Source organism: Myxine glutinosa, chromosome 6 (genome assembly GCF_964187855.1).
Source record: "Myxine glutinosa chromosome 6, kmMyxGlut1.1, whole genome shotgun sequence".
Lineage (NCBI taxonomy): Eukaryota > Metazoa > Chordata > Myxini > Myxiniformes > Myxinidae > Myxine > Myxine glutinosa.
This window is the reverse complement of record NC_136266.1, coordinates 100,049,338-100,067,126: the sequence shown is the minus strand read 5'-3', so window position 1 is coordinate 100,067,126 and position 17,789 is coordinate 100,049,338. Positions and strand designations below refer to the sequence as shown.

Here is a 17,789-nt window from a genome sequence, read left to right as displayed (position 1 = left end):
CTGCCTTGAGCTTCACAACCTCGGCGCATGGCGGTGCCGGGCTTTGACCAGCACACAGTCTGTCATCGCCATCATTTCACACTATGGGAGGGCACAGGTCTTTTATAACTGCTAGTGAGCCCGTTGGTCCAAATGGACCAAATTTTCATCGCCTTTCATGGCCTTGCAGCATACCTGCCTGCTATAGTGCTTGAGTTGGAATAAATGCTTAATAAATATTATCATTGTTTTTGTTATTTATTTAGTAATGAGAATGGCATGCCATGGAAGGACCTATTAAGTTTCTCTATACGACTACACACCTTAACATGGCGTGCGTTTAGAAACATGGGAATTCTTCTGCATTCCTTGTAGTTAATTAGCTCAGGAGATCATAACAATCATTTCGCGAGAACTACACGAATCAGAAATTCCATATCAGAAAGCTCCGGTAGAACTACACAAAAAACATGCCGCACGCATGCACACCACCACACACACACACACACACACACACACACACACACACACACACACACACACACACACACACACACACACACACACACCTACAAAATTCATCAATTTATAGCAGAAGGAACAGCTGGGCAAGTCGCTTCACCAGTTCCTCTATCTGACCATTAGTCATCGCGAATCTGCTGAACTGTTGGACCAGGGAAGAACACAAGGAACTGCAGAAACTTCCAAGAATGCACGAAATGCCGTTTCTGACGATAATTTTTGAAAAATTTCCTGGGGGAGGACCCCCACACCCCCTTACCCCCAAACGCTATAGTTTCATGCACCCTCCCGTCTTGAAATTCCTAGATCCATCCCTGACACTATCATGCACCAGCGCACCTGCACGTTGTTGTCTTGTTCTCCATTTGCTCCCCTGTCACGATTAACCTGCCTGCTGCCCCCTTCGCTCTTTCGGTCGTTTCGCTTTTCCATGAATGTGGATTCAAAAAAGCTAAGAAAATATATATTAATAAGAGAGGAAAAACGCAGCGTAGCTTGTAGTCATTTTGTTGTATATGCGAGGAAACAACAATTAAAACCTGAGCAAGTCGCACTTGAATTATCTCGTCACATATAGTCAGGTTCACTATGTTTTTTCGTTCAAAATTTTTGGAGATTAGCAAAACTATACATTTTTGGAATATTCAGAGCATGAGGATTCCAAAAATGAATGTTGGCATTTGTGTAAATGAATGTTTGCGGTGTTGTAAATGAACGTGTACGTATTATGTTGAAAAGCCAGATTTTGCTGGATCCCTTGAGAATTTCGAAGCTTTCACGCACCAAATCGCTCAATGGAGGCCGCCATCTTGCGGATGCAGAAGTGTGCATAACAAATTGAAAAAAGTTCAATTGGAGTTTGTTTTACCCGTCTTTTTTTGATTCACAATCTTATGCACCTCTAATTTGTAATTAAAATACTTTAAGACCAACCTCGGCCCGCACGGGCCTGGTTATCTTCAACGAAAATCGTCACCAAACACCGGAACCAATGAGATTTGAGCATTTGAAAAAATATTTCAAAAACCAAATCACTCAATGGAGGCCGCCATCTTCCAGATGCGGAAGTATGCATAAAAAAATTGCGAAAAAGTTCAATAGGAGTTTGTTTCACCCATCTTTGTTTGATTCACACTCTTATGCACCTCTAATTTGTAATTAAAATACTTTAAGACCAACCTCGTTCCCCGGGCCCACACAGGCCCTGGTTATCTTCAACGAAAATCGTCACCAATTACCGGAACCAATGAGATTCGAGCATTTGAAAAAATATTTCAAAAAAGCTTTTTACCACATTTCGGACGCTGAAAACGGCGTCAAATGTTCTAAAATTGACGAAGAATTATTTTTTAGAAATCTCGCGGCCGTCGGGGATAGTTTTTCACGGCCGGAAATATCCAAAGTTGAGACGGAATTCACCGAATTAATCAAGAAGGAAATTTTAGAAATTTTAATCTCATCCAGAATGCAAATGGTGTCATTTTGAACGAGGTACGGTACCTACTACACCTACCTACTACCAACTACCTAACCTACTGATGCCATAGTGATGGGTAAAATAGTGGCAAGAGGCTTTGGCTTCGCCGGCTCATTGCGGCTTTGCAGTCGGGTTCTAGTAGCCGGCGAAGCCGGTGTTGTGAATGAATGCGAACGTATTATGTCGAAAAGCCAGATTTTGCTGGATCCCTTGAGAATCTCGAAGCTTTGACGCACCAAATCGCTCCATGGAGGCCGCCATCTTGCGGATGCGGAAGTATGCATAACAAATTGGAAAAAGTTCAATAGGAGTTTGTTTCACCCGTCTTTTTTTGATTCACCATCTTATGCACCTCTAATTTGTAAATAAAATACTTTAAGACCAACCTCGGCCCGCACGGGCCTGGTTATCTTCAACGAAAATCATCACCAAATACCGGAACCAATGAGATTCGAGCATTTGAAAAAATATTTCAAAAACCAAATCACTCAATGGAGGCCGCCATCTTCTGGATGCGGAAGTATGCATAAAAAAATTGCGAAAAAGTTCAATAGGAGTTTGTTTCACCCGTCTTTGTTTGATTCACCATCTTATGCACCTCTAATTTGTAATTAAAATACTTTAAGACCAATCTCGTTCCCCGGGCCCTGGTTATCTTCAATGACAATCGTCACCAAACACCGGAACCAATGAGATTCGAGCATTTGAAAAAATATTTCAAAAAAGCTTATTACCGTGTTTCGGAGGCTGAAAACGGCGTCAAATATTCTAAAATTGACGAAGAATTCATTTTTTTAGAAATCTCGCGGCCGTTGGGGATAGTTTTTCACGGCCGGAAATATCCGAAATTGAGACGGAATTCACCGAATTAATCAAGAAGGAGATTTAATAAATTTTAATCTCATCCAGAATGCAAATGGTGTCATTTTGAACTTGGTCCGGTACCTACTACACCTACCTACTACCAACTACCTAAGTCCTAACCTACTGATGCCAGAGTGATGGATAAAATAGTGGCAAGATGCTTTGGCTTCGCGCTCATTGCGGCTTTGCAGTCGGGTACTAGTAGCCGGCGAAGCCGGTGTTGTGAATGAACGCTTACGTATTATGTTGAAAAGCCAGATTTTGCTGGATGCTTTGAGAATTTGTAAGCTTTGACGCACCAAATCGCTCCATGGAGGCCGCCATCTTGCGGATGCGGAAGTATGCATAAAAAATTGCGAAAAAGTTAAATAGAAGTTTGTTTCACCCGTCTTTGTTTGATTCACAATCTTATGCACCTCTAATTTGTAATTAAAATACTTTAAGACCAACCTCGTTCCCCGGGCCCGCACGGGCCCTGGTTATCTTCAACGAAAATCTTCACCAAACACCGGATCCAATGAGATTCGAGCATTTGAAAAAATATTTCAAAAAAGCTTTTTTCGCGCGTTTCGGAGGCTGAAAACGGCGTCAAATATTCTAAAATTGACGAAGAATTATTTTTTAGAAATCTCGCGACCGTAGGGGATAGTTTTTCACGGCCGGAAATTAAACAAGAATGTATCAATTGAATGCAGGTTTATTAGCAACAACGATGAACAATCAATCTGCAAGACAAAGAAAGCGATGGTAGATATTAGAATAAGATAATAGATACAGAATATGCAAATAACAATGCGCAGTATTACACAAGATGAGAACGCAATAGAGAACAGCATCATACAAGAGTTGTCTATCTCCCTTTCCCAAAAACGTTCAATTGTGACACAGAATAGAACGAAAACTGGAGACCGAGAAAAAGGATCACATGAGTTTATAATTGATATTGTTCTGAATTGAATCGGGCTGGTGGTTTGATAATTCGCTTCGGGCGGCCCGTCACCACCCGATCAATCGTCGGAGTCCTCTGAGGGCAGTTCGTAATTTCCTGGTCCATTGTGGGAGTCTCCGGTGGGTGGTTCACTATCGCCCTGTCCGACGCCGGAGTCCCCTCCAGCTGGTCCATCATCACCCGAACCGTCAAGGGGGCAGAAATAGGCAGTGACTGTGGAGGTGTGGCGGTGGTCTGCACATGTGGTTGGTTAGCGACTCTCGCGGGTGGTGTCATCGCGGTAGTGGAGCGGAATGTCTGTGATGGTAAGCCCGGCGCAATGACACATTGGGGTTCACCCTTCTGGGGAGTGGTAACAGGATTGAGACAGGCTCTTGGAGCGGCGATGGGTTGGGTACCAGACATTAAGTATTTCGGTACGATTGGCACAACACTTGGCATAACGCTTGGCAGCATGCCACTTTTGCCAGTCGTAGTGGGAGTTGTCATGCTGAAAGGCGTAAAACGTCGCAGGAACTTACGATTCCGGAGAGTGATTCTTCCGGAGCCATCCACCTTGACAACGTATTGATCGAATTGTTTTACCTCGATCACGGTTCCGGTCCGGTCCCATTTTCGTGGTTCCAGGCCGGTCTGGTTCTGGATCCGGACATGGTCCCCAACGGCCAGTGGAGGTAGTTTTGTCGTGTGTTCAGAGAGTCTTTCGATCTCCCTGGCGTGCCGAATGCGCAAAGCTTCCTCACGATTGTTGCGTGTTTCCAGCCAGGTGTCCGATGGCAAGTATCTGCCTGGGATGATGGGTATGAAGTCCTTGACTGGCCTCTTGAAGATGATCATGGCTGGAGACAACCTAGTGTCCTGATCCGGTGCATTCCGGTACTGGAGTATTGCACGTTGGAACCAATCAGTGTCTAGTTCACCATTGGAACCAGTGTTATCGGTGATCATTCTTTTCGATGTTTTGACTGCGATCTCGGCACGACAGTTGCTGTGTGGGAAGGCAGTGGATGACAATCGATGGTTAACGCCCCACCGACGCAAGAAGTCTTGGGTGTCATGTGCCGTGAATTCTGGCCCACCATCAGATGCCAATTCGTCGGGGATACCATAAGTGGCGAAGTTCGACCGCAGACATTTCACTAGGCCTTGTGTCCCGCCAGTTGTTAGCTGAATGATTGGCCAATTAGAGTAACGATCAACGGTGATCAAATAACTCCGACCCTTGTGATGAAAGTAATCTGAACAAACGTACTGGAAAGGGTAGGCAGGTTCAGCTGAGGCTGCAGGTGGAGTGCTTGGTTGCGATGGGGCCATCCGATTGCAGTGTGAGCAGCGATTGCGCATCTCATGAATCTGGGGAGTGATTCCAGGCCAAAAGATCGAGCTGCTGGCCCGGGTGGTCATAGCCGTGACTCCTTGGTGAGCAGCATGAAGATTCTCAAGGACAAGCTTCCGTAGCTTCGGTGGGATGATAATCCTCCCCTTGTAGACCACTATGCCATCAATAGTGTAGAGGTGTTCACGGAAGGGAAAGTATTCCAAAATGGACACAGGGAAATCGTCCCGACTGACAGGTAGACCCTGCTCAATAGAATTGAGTAACTGCAGCATCTGAGTGTCACTTGCTGTCTCGTCCCGAACATCGTCCCAAGTGACGGACCGCACAGAATCGAGCGTCTTGATGGCTGCCATAGAAATAGCCATTTCCATGCCAGTGTCGTCATCTGTGGTCCACAGCCCAGTCAAGGTGTGCTGTCGTAGTGTAGTCGATGTGGTCACATCCATAATGGAGGAATTGTCATCCACCTGTGGCAGTCGTTCCGATGGTCTGGCACCCGACGGATGTCGTGAAATCGCATCTGGTACGCAGTGTCGTTTTCCCGGGATGTGGATAATTCGGAAACAATATGCTAGAGTCCTTTCTTTCAAGTTGGCAAGCCGCGTGTTATGGATGTCCTCTAATCGTCTGTCACCAAGAAGCTTGATTAAGGGCTTGTGATCGACGGCAATAATCAGGTTGTTGCATCCCAACACAAAATACTTTACTTTTTCCAGGCTGTCCGCCACTGCTAGAGCTTCACCCTCTATCGGAGCATAGCGTGACTCCGCTGCATGGGTGAAGCGGCCTCCAGCAAGGGTGATTTTCCAGCCATCGGGGCAGCACTGTGGGGTTTCACCAGGGCATCTGCAGTGTTTTTGGAGGAGCCAGAAGCCAATCCCATCCTTCGACCAGTCAGTTGCGAGACATGTTGTCCGTTCCTTGTCAAAGATCCGGACCCCATTTGCGACTTCAGATATGATGAGTCGTTTTGATTCTTTGAATAGGGATTGTAGTGTTGCATCCCAGTAGAAGGGGGTGGATGGTTTTAGGAGGTCCCGAAAAGGTCGCATCTTCTCGGTCATGCTGAAGCAGTATGTTACCTGATTGACAAGCCCAAACCAGGAGCGGATGTCAGTAATTGTTTTTGGTGTGGGGAAGTCCTGTATCGTTTGGAGATACCTTTGGCATGGTCGTACACTGTCCATGGTGATCTCGAATCCAGCGAATTCGACCGTGTCCTGACCAAAATGGAATTTCGTCGGATTTTGCGTAATCCCATTACGGCCGCACAGGTCGAGCCAGTTGCATGTCTGAAAAAAGCTCTCTTCCAATGTGTCGCTCCACATGATGGTATCATCAATACATTTGGACTTGTTTTTGAAGTCCGATACAATTTCGTCAAATCGTCTGGAGTATCCATCACCTGAAGCAATGTAACCTTGGGGAGTGGTGCAGTAACGGTATCGGCCCCATGGTGTGATGAACGTTGTCAAATGGCGGTCACATTCTCTGATTGGAACGCTGTGATAGCCATTCCAGGCATCTGTTACCGTCTTTTTGGTGTTATGTGGCACCGCCATTGCTTGATGGAAGGGTGACTGGGTGTGGTGGGTCTCACGTGTGCAGTGCGCATTCAGTGGTTGCAGATCAACTGTCCTCCGTGGGGTCCCATCCTTCTTTGGACAGACGACCATTCTGCTGCACCATGTCACGGGTTCACCAATTGGCACCGGTTCCAGAACCCCTAACTTGATGTCGCGATCGATACCAGCCTTGACTTCTGCCTGCCAGTGTAAGGGGACAGGCACTGGGGTGTGCACCGCTTTTGGTGTTGCCTCGGGGTCAACCATCAGTGTGAGAGGCGGACCTTCCATGTGGGGTAGTGGCTGGTGTTCGCAGACATTGAATGTGCTGCTTTTGTAGTACTCCAGTAGCCATTTCTCCAGCCTCTCTCGGTTCTCGTCAGTGGCCAGAAATGGGATAGATGTAGGCAGTGTAGGGGGAAGCGATCTTTCCGGGCAGTTACAATTTGCATCGATAACTGCTGCCACTGCAGCACCAACTGTGTTGGATTCACCAATGGTTGGGAAGCTACTAGACACGAGGCCTAGATCGACGCATGCTTCACGACTGAGATACATGTTCCGTGTGTCAGGTGAGATGTAGCAGATTTGTCGGGTTTCAATAATGTCGCCATTGGCTGTGCGACCAGACAGGTGTAGGAGCATGGCGCCGATAATCCGGACCCTTCCACTGTTAACAGCATTCATCTTCAGGTTGACAGGTAACAGGTCTTCATTATGCAGCCCGAGTTTGTGGAAAATATTGAGTCCTGTGAGGCAGCTTTGACAGCCAGTGTCGGCCATGGCCTGGAGCCTGGCCGATTTTGGTCGGGATGACAGTGGCTGGCCGAAATGGTCATAAGCTTCCTTATCGATCCGTTGCTATGAGTGTTATGTACGGCTGTGGTTGAGACTTCTTCTTGGTCCAGCCAGAGAGGTGGTCAAATACATGGTGGTCGAGGTGTAGTGGAGTTGACAAGGTGGCCATGGCCCTTTTAATTTGCGGCTCCCGAATGGCCGTTTCTCGTTCCGTGACAGAGCAGAGGAGATCGTGGACCTGGCTGCTTTCTTCCACATCATGAGCATCCATTGATTTGTCCGTAGGTTTGTTGTCCGCCTTTTTTGTGCATCCCCGGCAGACATGTGCAAAATGGCCGCGAGTGGCGCATTTACTGTGTAGCGGCTACCGCTGGGTTTTCACAATCGCCTTGCACCTATCAAGGACGCGGAGCGATCACCATGCCGGGCTCGTCCAGGACGCCCGGGCAGGCCCGCGCTCACCTTGCCAGGCCTCGGTCGGGACGCCCGGGCATGCCCCCTCTCGCCTTTCCTGGGCAAATGCTCCGGGATAATGTGTGTATATATATTGCTGCCCGATAAACGGGCTTTTCAGAGTACCTGAGTGTTTTGTTTGAATAAAGCAACTCGGACGAATTCCAGCTTTTTGTCGCGTCCATTCTTCCGATCGACGTGGGAGCCCGAGCTCCTTCATTGGTGACCTACCGACATGGACACGGCAGTGGCCCTTAAACTGCCTACCTTCTGGGAGGCTCACGCGGCGGTTTGGTTCGCACAGGCGGACTCCCTGTTCGCCCTGCGAGGCATCACGGCCGACGACACCCGCTTCCACCATGTGGTAGCAGCGCTCGGTTCAGCCACCGCGGCCCGTGCCCTGAGCCTCTTCGAGAGCCCGCCAGCCGCTGACAAATACGGCGTGATTAAAAAGCTCCTCCTCGACGCTTTCGCCCTCCCATCAGCGGAACGCGCACGGCGCCTGCTCGACCTGCCCGAGCTCGGCGACACGCGCCCTTCCGAGCGAATGGACGACATGCTTTCGCTGCTTGGCGAGCACTCTCCGGCATTCCTGTTCCGGGAGCTGTTCCTCCGTCAGCTGCCTAGCCCGGTACGCCTCGCCCTGGCAAGCACGACAATCACGGATCCCCGTGCCCTTGCCAGGGAAGCCGACAAGCTCTCCGCCGCAGGCCAGCGCATCGCAGCAGCGACCTGGGGCCCACCGCCGTCCGACGCAACACCCATGGCGCCCGAGCACCCGGCACGGTCGACGACCGAACTGCCGACGCAATTGGCGGCCGCTACACCGAGCCGACCACCTCCAGCACGACGACCGGAGCCTCCACCTGACCAGGCGTGGTGTTATTATCATGCCAGGTTCGGACAGAAGGCCCAGACATGCCGACCCCCATGCACCTTCGGCAGGCCGGGAAACGGCCGGGCCGGCGTTCATTACCAGCCATGAGCGCCGGCCACACGGGCAACGTACTGTTCATCACGGATAAAGCGTCCGGACGGCGCTTCCTGTGCGACACCGGCACCCAACTGAGCGTCATACCCGCCTCTGACCAGGACAGGCAGTCCGCGGTTTGCGGCCCCTCCTTGGTTGCGGCCAACGGATCGGCCATCCGCACCTTCGGCCCGCGCAACGTCACCCTCTGCTTCGGCGGCCAACGCTTTGCTTGGACGTTTGTAACCGCAAACGTGCCCATGGCTCTGCTAGGCGCCGACTTCCTCTGCGCACACGGACTGCTGGTGGACGTCCAACGGCGTCGTTTAATGAACGCCGAAACCTTCAGTTCCATGGTATGCACATTGAGCAGCTCCGCGCCGACCGAGCTGGCATGCGCCCTCCCGGGAGCGAACGAGTTTGCTCGCCTGCTCACGGAGTTCCCGGCCCTCACGTGGCCGACGTTTTCGGCCGTCGCAGTACGGCATGGGATCGAGCACCACATACCAACCACGGGCCCGCCGGTCTACGCCATAGCCCGCTGCCTCGACCCAGCCAAGCTCGCCGTGGCCAAAGCCGAGTTCGACGCTTTAGAACACCTCGGCATCGTGCGGCGCTCCGATAGCGCGTGGGCTTCGCCACTACACATCGTCCCAAAGCCAGGGGGCGGCTGGCGCCCATGTGGCGACTACCGCCGCCTTAACGACGCTACCACCCCCGACAGGTATCCGATCCCGCACATCCAAGACTTCTCCACCCGTCTGGCAGGACGGGTCATTTTTTCGAAAATTGATCTCATACGGGGATATCACCAGGTACCTGTCAGGGCGGCCGACGTCCCTAAAACGGCAGTCATCACGCCGTTCGGCTTATTCGAATTCTTACGGATGCCGTTGGGTCTCAAGAACGCGGCTCAGGCGTTCCAGCGCTTGATGGACAGCGTGCTGCGTGACCTGCCGTTCCTTTTCGTTTACCTGGACGAAATCCTCGTCGGCAGCACGTCCCGGGCCGAGCACCTCCTCCACCTCCGAACACTGTTCGGGCGCCTCAGCGAGCACGGCCTCATCGTCAACCCGGCCAAATGCCACTTCGGCACGACGGCCGTTGATTTTTTGGGCCACCACATCACCAAGAACGGGGCCGTGCCGCTGCCAACCAAGGTCGAGGCCATCACCACGTTCCCGCGTCCCCGCATCATAAAGGCCCTGCAGGAATTCCTGGGAATGGTGAATTTTTATCACCGCTTCGTGTCCCGCGCTGCTCCACTCATGCGGCCCCTCTACGAAGCCCTCCGGGGCAAGCCGGCCAAGCACGACATCGCCTGGTCCGCAGCAATGGACGCGGCCTTCCAAAGCTCAAAGCGGGCCCTCGCCGACGCAACACTGCTCGCTCACCCGGTGCTCAACGCTCCCATCGCCCTCACCACGGATGCCTCCGACTACGCGGTGGGCGCCGTACATGAGCAATGGGTGAACGGGGTTTGGCAGCCACTCGCTTTTTTCAGCCGGCAGCTCTGGCCGAACGAGCTCAAATACAGCACGTTTGACCGTGAGCTCCTCGGTCTACACCTGGCCGTCCGCCATTTCCACCACCTCCTGGAGGGCCGACCTTTCACGGCGTTCGTCGACCACAAGCCGTTGGTTTACGCAATGGCCAAGGTCACGGAGCCGTGGTCGGCCCGCCAACAGCGCCACCTCTCCGCCGTGTTGGAGTTTACCACGGACATCCGGCACGTCGCCGACAAAAACAACGCCGTGGCCGACTGTCTTTCCCGGGCCAGCGCGAACGCGGTCCACCTGGGCGTGGACTTCGCGCTTATGGCGGCGGACCAAACCACCGACACCACGGTGCAAGCCCTCCGGGCGGCGGACACGGGCCTCCGCCTGGCCGACATCCCCTTCGCGGACACTGTCCTGCTCTGCGACGTCTCCCAAGGCCAGCCTCGCCCCATCGTGCCCGTCACCTGGCAACGCCACATCTTCGCCTCCCTCCACGGCCTTTCCCACCTGGGCCGGAAAGCTTCCCAGAAGCTGGTGTCGGCGCGATTCGTCTGGCACGGCCTTCGTCGGGACGTCCGCAATTGGACCAGCACCTGCACAGCCTGCAAACGGGCCAAGGTCCACGGACACACCCAGGCCCCGCTGGCACCTTTCACCGTGCCCGAATGACGTTTCGACCACGTCAACGTGGATCTGGTGGGCCCCCTCCCCCCGTAGCGGGGGTTCACACACCTGCTCACCATGGTGGACAGGACCATCAGGTGGCCGGAGGCCGTTCCCCTCGTCTCCACCACCACCGCCGACGTGGCGCAGGCTTTCATCGCCACCTGGGTCGCCCGCTTCGGCGCACCGGCGGACAGCTCATCAGACCGCGGACCACAGTTCACCTCCGAGCTGTGGGGCGCGGTCTCCCGCAACCTGGGGGTCAAGCTCCACCGTACTACGGCCTACCACCCCCAAGCAAACGGGTTGTGTGAGCGATTGCACCGCTCCATGAAGGCCGCGCTCATGGCCGGCCTTCAAGACGGCGGTTGGGCCGACCGGCTGCCGTGGGTCCTTTTGGGCCTCCGCACGGCCCCCAAGGAGGACCTCCAGGCATCCACCGCCGAGCTTGTCTACGGCCAGGCGCTACGTGTCCCTGGCGAATTCGTGCCCGACGCTACCAGTCCCTGGTCCGCAGCTCACCAGCGCTCGGACCTCCAGGAGGCTGCCCGACGGTTTGCCCCCGTGCCAACATCCCACCACAGTGACCCCCGCCCCAGTCCTACGTCCCCCCAGCACTTCGCACAGCGGAGTATGTTTTTGTGCGTCACGACGCACATCGGGGGCCACTCCGGCCGCCGTACGACGGGCCCTTCCGAGTCCTGCGTCCGGACGACAAGTCGTTCGTCATCGACATCGGCGGCAGGTCGGACCGGATTGCGGTGGACCGCCTCAAGCCGGCGCACGTGGACGTGGACGTGGACGTTGCACCAACCACCACGGGTGGCCCTTCCGCCGCGGCGAGGCCGCCCCCCGTCCACGGTGCCCCCCACTCGACCGCCCACCACCACACCGGACCCCCCCCCCACGACCCGCCAGGGGTCGCTTCGGCCGGGTCATCAGGACCCCCCTCAAATTGACCCTGCCGGTGCAAGTCGATTCTGGGGGGATGTGTGTAGCGGCTACCGCTGGGTTTTCACAATCGCCTTGCACCTATCAAGGACGCGGAGCGATCACCATGCCGGGCTCGTCCAGGACGCCCGGGCAGGCTCGCCCTCAACTTGCCAGGCCACAGCCAGGACGCTCGGCCACGCTCCCTCTCGCCTTTCCTGGGCAAACGCTCCAGGATAAGGCAAGATAAAAAAAATGAGTTGGTGATCGTCCTTTTTTCTCAAAAGTTCGGGTAGGGAGGGAGGTTTTTTTTTTTTTTTTTTTTTTTTTTTTTCCTACTTTCCATTGAGTTTTGTTGACATGGAAAAATATAAAATAAAGACTCCTTTCTCCTCAAAATGATTTAATTTCTTCATTCATCTCACAGATTTACAGACATTGCCCAAATCTCTATGAAACACAGTGTTTGTGTGATTTTGGATGATGTTGAATGTCCTAGCTGAGCTTGGTAGTGAAAGGGCAAGACACCTGTACATGTATATACACCATGACATCGGAAAAACAGATAAACACCATGCCCTTGGCACCTTGGCACCCAAGTACAAAAAGCATCATCACGGGCAGCATTCATGAGGACACTAAAAACAGTTGGTCGACTATCGGGTTCCATCCTGTGATCCGTGGCCGTGTCTGCAGCCAACACAAATTTGAGAAATGAGCCAAGAGTCTTTGTCACATCAGAAACTTTGCAAGCTGGTGAAACTTTCGTCATGTCAGTTTTACTGGGGCCGGCGAATACTTTGACAAAAGTACCGCGCGTATCGTCAGGCAATGGCTCCCTATCCCCATCATACTTGCCGTCTGAGAACTCTGCATAGAAGTCCGAGATTGTAACATCCAACTCGATATTGCACGCAAACCAGTCCTTCACCGTCTTGGAAGAGCCCTCACGGGCTATTGATGCGATCACAATAGGCATTTCAAGCCGATTCTATCACGAATCGATACAGATTTCAGCGGGAAAAATCTCACACAATAGCCGCCATGAATGGCTAACGTAAAATGGGTGAAGTTGCCTGAGGCACTTGCGACGCTCTGCGCAGCACGCACTGCGCATGCGGTGCAGAACGGCGCCAAATTTGACTGAAAAGATCGTTTTTGAATGATTTTTTTCAAAATAAAAAATAAAAAAAGTTTCGGGTCGGGTGTGTTTCGTAGGGTCGGGCGGGGACGATCACCAACTCATTTTTTTTATCTTGCCTAATGTGTGTATATATATTGCTGCCCGATAAACGGGCTTTTCAGAGTACCTGAGTGTTTTGTTTGAATAAAGCAACTCGGACGAATTCCAGCTTTTTGTCGCGTCCATTCTTCCGATCGACGTGGGAGCCCGAGCTCCTTCAACTGCATGTTTTCCCGTAGGCATTGCAGAATTGACGCCTTTGGTCGATGTTCGGCTGTTTGCCATGACCAGTTTTGCCGCAATAACTACAAATGGCCGCCTGCTTGTCGGTAGTGATCAGGGCTCTTTTGTTCTTCCAGTTTTTGTATTGGCTTGCGCCATGAGCGCCTTCACTATCGAGCAAGGCATTCTGGGAGCGTTTCCTTGCTTCCTTGGCCTCTACGAAAGTGAGAACTTCCTCCAAGCTCATGTTCTGATTTTGATCGCCGAGAATGTCCTGTTGTATATCTTGATCGGCGAGTCCCCGACATAGGACATCGCGAACCATGTCCTTGGTGTAGTTGACATCAGTAGGGGGATTGCATGAGCATACAACAGAAAACTTGCAGATCTCAGCTTGACCAGCCAGACGGGCTGCGTAGGTACGAATTGGTTCTTCTCGGGCCTGTCGCATGTTGTGGAGGTTGACGCGGGACACCATAGTATTCTCCTCTCGGACAGCAAGGGACCGAATAGCTTGTAGTATAGCTGCCTCGTCCTTGATTTCAATGCGTGGGTTGCTGCGGTGGAGGTCACGTCGTAGGTTAGCATCACGACATTCAAGGAGTTGAACGCGAACATCATTGCCGATTATCTGGGTCGCTGCCTTGTAACCATCCCATCTTCTGGTGAAATATTGCCAATCTTCGCTGGTACCGCCGGTTTGGATACGAGGACGGCTGACTTTGTCCGGTTTGGCTGGTGCAATGGACGTATGAGTCATGGCGTGGATGGAGAGCTGGATAGCAGCAACGGCATTGTCGGTGCTGTCAGAAACGTAGACACAGCTCGGGAAGGGGCAGACTGCAGCAGACATCTTCAGATGAGTTGATTGTTCATAAACAAGAATGTATCAATTGAATGCAGGTTTATTAGCAACAACGATGAACAATCAATCTGCAAGACAAAGAAAGCGATGGTAGATATTAGAATAAGATAATAGATACAGAATATGCAAATAACAATGCGCAGTATTACACAAGATGAGAACGCAATAGAGAACAGCACCATACAAGAGTTGTCTAGAAATATCCAAAGTTGAGACGGAATTCACCGAATTAATCAAGAAGTAAATTTTATATACCGGTATGGTATGACGTCATGGAGTTTCCACGATCACATATTCACCAAACATAGAAGTCATACTCATAGCATAAAGGCAGTGTGAGAAATGGGAGGGAATAAAAAGCACGAAGGGAGTTCATTCCAAAAAAAATTCCTCAATATTTGCGTACGTATAAAATAGATGGTTCTGATGGGTGTGTACTGGGTTCATGTTCGCTCGGGTGGGCAAAACTACCTTCTGTATTCCTCCCAGTTGTGCTTTCTGCCAAATCTAAAATCCTATTTTATGATAAAATACTTAATGACGGCTCGAATACTATAATTTAAATAAAAATAACTATTTTAAACTAGGAGAACAACCAATCAGATAACATAAACATGTCGACGATATACTTTAGTTTTGCCTTTTCCGATTGGATTGGTGTGTCATAGTCACGTGACAAGGACGCGATCAACATGGCGACTTTCATTACAGTTCCTCTCAAGAAATCTTACGAGGTGGATCTGGTGAAGCCAATTCTTAACTTCATCGGAGACACTTACGGGTCCCAGGAAGATTACAAACGGGCCGTGGCAGAGTTTGCGGCTTTGCGGAAAAACGCCGTGTGTCGCACGCTCGATAAACACGTCTCGTCACTGGATGTTCTTCAGAGGTAAAGGTGTGGCTGGTGTTGGTGCGATTGAACATCCTTGTTGGATTGTGTACGATAATGGAGGCTTTGTGTCTGTTGTGTTGACGTAGTGTCGATCTGTATGTAGTACTAGTACTACTAGTAGCCGGCTTTGGCGAATCAAAACAGGTGGCCACTTGTCTGGCAGCTTGTCCACTTGTCTTGTTCGAATCCCGACACAGCTAGAAACTGTCATCCCCGGTGTTTCATAGGCAGGATGATTCATAGGCATGTGTGCCTCGGATGGACGTTAAAGATCGCATCGTGACCTTCGCAAAGAGTAGGCGAGCTATCGCCGGAACCATGAACGAATTCCAAAAAAAAAGATTCCTGCCAGAACTACTAACCTAGTCATCAGTCACGCCTAGCTATCCGGTTCGTGAAAGACTTGGGTCAAGCTTTGTGGCCATTAAATAAGAAGATCGGTATTCACCAGGTGGTTCTCATGTTGCATGTGAACGGACGTTTTTTGAGGCTAATGTAATGGCAACGATCTCAGCCCTGTGACAGGTCTATTTGGCCCATGTATTGATCACAAAGAAATACATTAATGATCTAACGTAAGTTAAAAATGAATTTTGACAATGTTTGTTTACTGCGGTGGGAAGTTAGGTATGGTTTATGTTTCTCAGCATTAGCTCTTCATTAGAGTAAAGGTTGACATTGTCCGTCCGCCCAAAATGTGTTGGCGCTCATATCTCAAGAGCCGTACATTGAAACAACCTGAAACTTGGAATATCCATAGGCCAATAGGTCTAGTTAATGGCTTTCAAAACAAATTCCACCTAAGTGTCATAGTTTTTGCTTTAAAATTAAATTTCTATAAATATATATACATAAATAAATATGGCCTAATGGATAAGACATCAGACTCCAAACCTGGGGAGTGTAGGTTTGAGTCCCATCTGGGTTGAATAATTTTTTTCCTTCTTACTTTTTAAAGTCTTTTATATCGTCTTGAATAAAGTCTTGTACAATTAACAAATGCATTTTGTTCATATTTAAAATGTATCTTGTGAAAAATGCCAGTGGCATAGAAAAGGCACCTTTGTATGGTATGTGCCATGTGGCAACCTAAAGAAAAGGGACATTCCAAAACAAATCTCGTGTGCATGCTGGCATACCTTTGTGTTCTTAGGAAGAACCAAGTAATGCTCTAGAAAAGTTGATATAAAGGGGCGCCCTACATATATCTTAAAACCCATCAGTACGTAAAGTTTTCTGTGTACCTTGAAAACGAAAACTCATAAGATAATGTGCATGTGTGTGGAATCTAATTTGTTTAAAAAAAAATAATTAAGTTAGTCTGTACTATGTACCAACCAATTGCAGACGTGTTGGGTGTGATTTATTCTTTGGGACAAGCGTTGGACAAGTGCGATGTGTGTACATATTATAGGCAACAATTGGATTAGATGAAAGAATTGTACATATGTGCAGTGCAGCCTATTTTACCAGTCCCTATTGCACATTCCATAAACTTGCAAGTGTTGACATTGCAGACATATGGGACAAACGTGATAATGTACATGATGACTACTGATGATAATTAAAGATGATAGATGAATTGTACATGTACATCTACTTCTGCAATAGAATAGAAAACTCATATTATGTTTGGCATTTTAATTTTTTACAGAAAAATGAAGGCCTGCGAAGAGGTCCCTTTGAAACCAAGAGACTGTAACTGTATTGAAAATACATTTACTTCTTCGTGTATCTGTATGAATCAAACTGGTGTTACATATTTATGTGAATGTATGTGAATTACTATTCAGGTCTTTGCTTATCAATGTGTAGTCGATTAAGCGTTGTTGTGATTAAAGGGTCAGGAGCCGTTCTGGGAAAAGGAGACCAGAAACGGAAGAAGAAAAGACACGAGGTCCGGGAGAAGCGACGATTCTTCTTCTTCCTCGCCAAGCTCGGACGCGAGCGGTATCGATTGAGCAACGTAACAGAATCGGCGTTTAAAAGCCCGTCTGGCGAGAGGAGTTACCGGGACGTGCAACTACCCTTTGATACGTCAAGTCACCGTGGGTTCGTGCACAAAACCAAGCAGCTGGCACAGTTCGCCTCACCGTCTACAAGGCCGCGTACGGGTCGCACCTTGGGCCGCGCGCGCTGGGCAAGCCGCGTGTTGCTTTGCCTGCTTTGCTGTACCCGCTTTGCTTGGCCAGGAGGTGCGTGCTGCAGCCGTTGTTCCCAGTACGGGACGTGCCCGGTGAAAGCACGTCAGGAAGGGTCCGTTCAACCGCCCACGTGCGGAGATCGAACTACAGGAGTACGGAGACATTGAGAGAGACATTGACCATGGAGGGAGTCGGGAGTGGGGCTCACGTGAGGAATGTATAAGATGGCCATCTTAGAGTTATTATAGATGAGTTTACATCTTTGTACTCTTGATTGCTGATTGTGGATGGTTGTTGATTGCTGATTGTGGATGGTTGTTGATTGCTCGAGGAATATATCATTGATTATTCCGGATCCTTGGTGTGGGGTTTCTTATTGAGTGGAATTCATATTGATTGTGTTACGAAAGCGCATAAATAATAGATCTTTCTGGCGGAGTTCCTTTCACGGTCCGGGGGTCACCGAGACCAGATA

At 50.2% G+C, this 17,789-nt stretch overlaps 1 protein-coding gene and 1 long non-coding RNA gene across 2 annotated transcripts in view; one reads left to right on the top strand and one right to left on the bottom strand.

Annotated features, from left to right (window-relative positions):
• Positions 1-12,396: 12,396 nt before the first annotated feature.
• Positions 12,397-13,216, bottom strand: LOC144892520 (uncharacterized). The gene is made up of 2 exons (XR_013623721.1): positions 12,863-13,216; positions 12,397-12,698 (listed from the first exon to the last, which is right to left on the bottom strand). It is a non-coding gene; the product is annotated as an uncharacterized LOC144892520 (long non-coding RNA).
• A 1,713-nt stretch (positions 13,217-14,929) lies between these two features.
• Positions 14,930-17,789, top strand: part of PDCD6IP (programmed cell death 6 interacting protein) — a 100,172-nt gene continuing 97,312 nt past the window's right edge. Inside the window, exon 1 of the mRNA XM_068101684.2 lies at positions 14,930-15,167. Within this exon, the coding sequence (XP_067957785.2) occupies positions 14,971-15,167 (197 nt within the window). The 5' untranslated portion in view covers positions 14,930-14,970. The remainder of the gene's footprint in view (positions 15,168-17,789) is intronic.